This window comes from Hypomesus transpacificus, chromosome 3, assembly GCF_021917145.1.
Source record: "Hypomesus transpacificus isolate Combined female chromosome 3, fHypTra1, whole genome shotgun sequence".
Lineage (NCBI taxonomy): Eukaryota > Metazoa > Chordata > Actinopteri > Osmeriformes > Osmeridae > Hypomesus > Hypomesus transpacificus.
Genome location: NC_061062.1, coordinates 7,052,804 through 7,059,080, shown reverse-complemented (window position 1 = coordinate 7,059,080; position 6,277 = coordinate 7,052,804). Strand labels below are relative to the sequence as shown.

The following is a 6,277-nucleotide window of genomic DNA, read 5'->3' as shown; positions in this document are numbered from 1 at the left end:
CCTGAGCAATACAGCTGGCAAATTTCCATTTCAAACAGTGCCCGGTTCTCGAGATAATCAAGCCTGAGACACTCACAGACACAGATTCCTGCATTTCTAGTTTGGTGCTCAGTCCACACTGGGCCAGGGGGGAGAGAGACTGAAATAGAGCAGGGGGAATGTCTGGAATCTACTTCAGTCTCCACAGACATTGTAGACATCCCTTTCCTGACGCTACCCTGTGTGTGTGTGTGTGTGCTTCTTATTGTATCTGTGCCCAGCAAAAGAAACACCCCACCCTTCCTTACCTCACTCCCCTGGCCCTATACAGTTGCCCTTGACCCCCATACCCCCCCCCCTGCACCCCCCCTGCGCCTCCAATACTCCCCACTGTACCTCACACCATTCCCCCCCAAAAATGGACACACGTGGTCCATCTGTGTGTGTACGCCCTCCCCACCCCTCTATTGTTGTGTGTGTGTAAGCAAGCTGGGGCTATTTCGGTGCTGTTATGACAGCAGCGTGTAAACACACGTCCTCCTGCTTCTGGTGCTCAGTCACCGTCCAGCTTCATCCCTCTACAGCGCTGCAGGGCGCAGACCCACGCTGCTCAACCTACTGGACACACTTTGGTCTGAAGGACTGTGGACAGAGGCCAGGCTTTCACACCGGTCAACTTCTCACGTTTGGATGTTTATTGAAAAAAACATTTGAAAACCGCCCCAATTTTTTCCAAACCACACACACGATACATGATGCCACGAGAGTGCGTGTGAGTCTCCTGTCGTCCAGCCCCCTTCTCATCCATCCTCCTTCTGCTGCTGCTGGAGGTCGAAGGTCAGTAAGACTGCCAGATCCTCCGATTCCCCTGTGACGGCGACCAGCCTGAGCTGCGATTGGCCGCTCCCCGCGAGCGCCTCCCCCTCCCACACCCGGCTCCTGTTCTGCTTCAGCTCCGCCGGGCCTTCCCCTCCCAGCACGGCCACCCGCCGCGCCCCGGGCACCTTCACCCTGAAGCGGACCCAGGACCCGGGGGCCTCCTCCAGCCGTCCGGACCGCGGCTCCAGGAGCACGCAGCCCCTCCTCCAGGCGGCGTACACGCAGGGGAAGGGCGGGCCGGGCTGCTGGCTGCCGTTCTTCAGGACAAAGTCACACAGGGGGCGGAAGTCTCCCTCAGGGCTGTCCCTGGCGTACAGCCCCAGCCGGTAGACCCCGGGTCGGGGCAGGCTGGCGCTCAGCGTCACCTTGCTGTCTGTGTAGGTGCAGAGGAGATGACGGCTCAGCGGCGGGGCCGCGGCCGGGGGCGGGCTCTCCTCTCGGCTCAGGGTGGCGTGCAGCTCCAGATCTGCCCGAGTGTGGAAGGTGAGGTTGCACCTCCCCTTCTGTGTGCTCAGCAGCGCCCCCGCGTGGCTGAACCTGGAGAGGCCGGCCGCCAGCGTGCGCGTGCCCGGCCCGCAGCAGGACGACAGGCTCGGGGGGAACATCTCGTCGAGGCCGACTGCCCCGCGGGCGCAGTGCAGCAGGAAGTTGCCGGCGTTCTGGAACTCCCCGTCCGTCTTGTCGTAGTCGCGCAGGAACAAGGAGAGGCGGTAGAAGCCGGTACGAGGGCAGAGCAGGTGGCAGGTGAGGCGCCGGGGCTCCACCTGGGCGGCCAGGCAGCGTCGGCTCAGCGCCGGCTCCAGCCCGGGGTGGGCCAGCTCCCACAGCAGCATGAGGGGCCTGGAGGTCTGCAGCACCAGCTCTAGGCGCCCCTCCTCCACCTCAGCCACCTGGCTGCCCTGGCTGCAGGCCTCCACCCCCAGAGCCCCAGCGGAGGGCTGCAGGCCCCAGGACAGGAAGGGGTTGTCTGGGATCTCCTCGCGAGCCCTGGCCACGGGGCACTGCAGGGTGAAGGAGCACACCCAGAGGAAGGGGGCGTCGGTGGCGGCGTCGGCGGGCCGGGCGAAGAGCTTCACCCCGTACGTCCCGCTGGCAGGGGGCAGAAGGTGCAGCTTCATCCCCCGGGGGGTCACCGTCAGCAGGCCCCAGCTGGCCTCCTCGGGGGCCTCCCCAGCGCCCTGCTGCAGCCCAGCAGTGCCCTCGTCCCGGCCGCCCAGCGGAGCCACCTCGTAGGTGAAGCTCACGGGCCGCTTGGAGCCCACGCTCACCCAGGCCTCGCCCTCCTCTGTGGGAGCAGGCAGACACAGGTGCCGTCAGCTAGGAGAACACAGCACGGGAAACACAGCTGGATAGCCCAGCGTCTGGAGGGCTCTCTCACCCGTGAGGATGAGAGCGTGCCGGGGGTGGGGCAGACTGAGGCCCAGGGTGTAGAAGCGGGAGGTCCTGAAGACGCTCCTCTCAAACTCCTCCAGGGCGAGGGGGACGTCCAGCAGCTGCCAGCACTGCTCGTCGGGGAAGTGGGAGCCGATGAAATCCTCGGGCTCCGTCAGGAAGTAGAAATCATCCATCCTGATGGGGGGAGGGGCAAACACATTTACACAGTTGCTCATTTAGCACAAGCTTTTGTGACGCACATGGCGCTGCTGGAAAGGAAAGCAGATCAAGGATCCAAAGTAGTTCAGTTCAGCATCTCAGTGGGCTGAGTTCAGGAATGTCTCCTGGAATGTTCCTGTCCCTCTGGATAAACCCCATCATCCTGTTACACTACAGTCATATAGACCCCCACCACCACCACCACCACCTCTTGATGAAGGTCTTGGTGTCCATGTCGACGCGGCCGGCCCCCCAGCACGCGTCCAGCAGGAACCAGCGCCCCCTCAGCTGCACGGCGTTCCACATGTGGTCGGAGCGTGTCCCTCGCAGGCTGCGGCCCTGCTGGTGACCGATGCCCTTACTGAAGCCTGGCACCTGCTGGCACTGCACACCCACCTCCCTGCACACAGCAGGGCCAGGGTTAGGGCTAGTGTACAGGGCCAGGGTTAGGGCTAGTGTACAGGGCCAGGGTTAGGGCTAGTGTACAGGGCCAGGGTTAGGGCTAGTGTACAGGGCCAGGGTTAGGGCTAGTGTACAGGGCCAGGGTTAGGGGTAGTGTACAGGGCCAGGGTTAGGGGTAATATACAGGGCCAGGGTTAGGGCTAGTGTACAAGACCAGGGTTAGGGCCAGTGTACAGGGCCAGGGTTAGGGCTAGTACACAGGGCCAGGGTTAGGGGTAATGTACAGGGTTAGGGCTAGTGTACAGGGCCAGGATTAGGGCTAGTGTACAGGCCCAGGGTTAGGGCTAGTGTACAGAGCCAAGGTTAGGGCTAGTGTACAGGGCCAGGGTTAGGGCCAGTGTACAGGGCCAGGGTTAGGGGTAGTGTACAGGACCAGGGTTAGGGGTAGTTTACAGGGTTAGGGCTAGTGTACAGGACCAGGCTAAGGGGTAATATACAGGGCCAGGGTTAGGGGTAATATACAGGGCCAGGGTTAGGGGTAGTTTACAGGGCCAGGGTTTGGGGCAGTGCTGACCTGCACAGGGCCAGGCAGAGGCTGGCGTAGCCTCCACACACGGCCCGGCCGGCTGCCACCACCTCCTCCGGGGAGCACAGCTTCTCCGTCTGACCCAGGTAGCCACTCAGGTCGTACTCTGAACCCCACAGAGAGAGAGAGAGACAGAGAGACAGAGAGAGAGAGACAGAGAGACAGAGAGAGAGAGAGAGAGAGAGAGAGAGAGAGAGAGAGAGAACACACAAAGAGAGACCCTTCAGATGTACCCCACAGAGAGATACCCCACATAGACACCCCACAGATAAGGATGCTCCACATAGATAGAGATGCTGCGGAGAGAGATGTCCTACAGAGAGAGGTGCCCCACAGAGTGGCTCACTGGGTAGGACAGGAACCATATGGGCTGAGGCATTGGCCAGGGTTCAATTCGGGCTCAGCCCTTTTCTGCCATTTCTGTGTCTTCTCCTCTCTGTCACATGCATTTCCTGTCTATCTCCAACTGTCTCTGTCCAATGAAGTAAAAAGAGACCAAAAATATATCTTAAAAAAAAGGATGCCCAAACGAGACCTACAGAGAGAGACGCCACAGAGAGAGACATCACAGACAGTCACATCTGCCCTCCAAATGAGTCACATGCAGAACCAAATATAAAACAGCAGTCCGTGGTTAACTTATTCAAATGAATTCACATTAATGATGATGTTGGCAGACATGCCATGTCCTGTCAAGTGTAATAGCAGTGATGTTGGCTTGGATACGAGCTGCAGTGTGATCATTGTGTTTACTGCTCAGATGAATGGAGTTGTGCTGGAGATGCTGACCGATGTTGTGGCACAGCCAGACCCAGATGGCACGCAATCTCTCCAGCTCCCCCCAGCCTCCCTGAGTGACGCTTCGAGCGATTGTGGCCACGGAACACACACACTGCTCCTTCAGCTGCAACACACACACAGACACGCACATATGTGTGTCATACCTAAACAGGAACACACAGTGAACATGTTTAGCAATGTTCAGCAATTTTCCTGCATGCTAGGGCAGATTGTGTGTGTTAGGGCTGGGTGTGTGTGTTGGGGCAGGGTGTGTGTGTTGGGGCAGGGTGTGTGTGCTGGGGCTGGGTGTGTGTGTTGGGGCTGGGTGTGTGTGTTGGGGCTGGGTGTGTGTGTTGGGGCAGGGTGTGTGTGTTGGGGCAGGGTGTGTGTGCTGGGGCAGGGTGTGTGTGTTAGGGCTGGGTGTGTGTGTTGGGGCTGGGTATGTGTGTTGGGGCAGGGTGTGTGTGTTGGGGCAGGGTGTGTGTGCTGGGGCAGGGTGTGTGTGTTAGGGCTGGGTGTGTGTGCTGGGGCAGGGTGTGTGTGCTGGGGCAGGGTGTGTGTGTTAGGGCTGGCTGTGTGTTGGGGCAGGGACTCTGGGTCTCTGTCTGTTCAAGGTCACTATGCCGACTCAACACTGCTGCTTTTGGTTGCAAAGTGAGGGAGATATTCTGCCCTTGCACTGCTCCTACAAACTGCAAGGCACACACACACTTCAAAACAAACACCCTGCAGTTTGATGCTATTGTCTGAGCTTCGTGTTCTTCCATGTTCCCGCCCCTGCAGTGGGCAAGCCTCAACAAAGGAGACTTCCCCAAGGAGAGACAGGCCGTCTAAAGATAGACGCTTATTATCACGGAGACCCTGCGCCACCGTGCCGGCGTGGGAGGGCTCAGTTACATGACCAGAAGGCGAGCGAGGCACAGTGAGTCCCTACCTCCATTCCTGCCTGGAAGGCGTGCGCGTCCACCCTGAGGAACGCCCCTGTTCTGGGGCCCAGGTCCTTGCGTCGCCCCCTGCAGATGCCCCCCTCTGGGCCCTGCAGGCCTCTGGCCCCGGGCGGAGGCCCCGGCCTAGCCTCACCAGCCTTCCTCAGGGCTGTCTTCTTCAGCACGCCCACGGTCCTGGCGCTGCTCTCCGAGGACAGCTGTCTCTTGGCTGCCGGCCGCTGGTCCTCCGCTCCCTCAGCCTGGGGCTCCAGCACCCCTGGTCTGGGGGAGCTGCCTCGAGGGACCAGCTGGGGCGGCTGGCTACTGGGAGGGGGCAGCCCACCCTCTGCAGGGGCAGCCTCGGACCCGTCTGGAGTCCCATTCTGGAGTCCTCCAGTCGTTCTGGGTTGGGACAGCTGTGCTGGGTCCAGAAGGGACCTGTGGTTCAGTCTCTCCTCCTGGGAGGGGCTGTGGGACGGGACCGTTGGAAGAGCGGGGCTCTTGGTGGGTGTGGCCTCTGACTGGCAGGGGCGTGAGGAGCAGGAGAAGGGGAAGGAGAACTTCTGAATGATGACCTCTGACATCACTGCGTAGTCATGGCAACCTGACACATACATAACACAGATTACAGTCTCATCACCTGACTACATTTATGACAGAGTTATGGTCCGTTGTACAGCCCTGCAGACAGTCCTTCAGAATCTAGGAGGATCCTTCAGGAGTGACCTACCTTCATCAGGTGCTCAGGTCCTCCTGTGTGTGTGTGTGTGTATCCCCTCTGTCGAGCTGTCCTGAGTGTGTGTGTGTGTGTATGTCTTCTGTCGAGCTGTCCTGAGTGTGTGTGTGTGTGTATGTCTTCTGTCGAGCTGTCCTGAGTGTGTGTGTATGTGTTCTGTAGAGCTGTTTTGAGTGTGTGTGTATCCCCTCTGTCGAGCTGTCCTGAGTGTATGTGGGACCCCACTGGTAGAGAACAGCCTTTATATCCCGCCTCGGACCTGCCAGCAGTGGCCCAGGAATAACAGGCCTAAAAATACTCCAAAGTGTTCTGGAGCAGCCAATAGAACAAGCTCCATCGGGAGTAGGGGGCGTATGTGTGAGAGTGTGTGTATTTGCGTCTGCACGAGTGTGTGTG

The 6,277-nt window shown here is 59.6% G+C and overlaps 1 protein-coding gene across 1 annotated transcript; it reads right to left on the bottom strand.

The window, feature by feature from the left end:
* Positions 1-653: 653 nt before the first annotated feature.
* ky (kyphoscoliosis peptidase) lies at positions 654-5,968 on the bottom strand. Its single transcript, XM_047051984.1, has 7 exons — positions 5,876-5,968; positions 5,154-5,749; positions 4,229-4,343; positions 3,428-3,545; positions 2,660-2,851; positions 2,237-2,427; positions 654-2,143 (listed from the first exon to the last, which is right to left on the bottom strand). Exons 2-7 carry the CDS (start codon positions 5,727-5,729, stop codon positions 780-782), a joined length of 2,556 nt encoding a protein of 851 aa, XP_046907940.1. The 5' UTR covers positions 5,730-5,749; positions 5,876-5,968; the 3' UTR covers positions 654-779.
* Between the last annotated feature and the right edge of the window lie 309 nt (positions 5,969-6,277).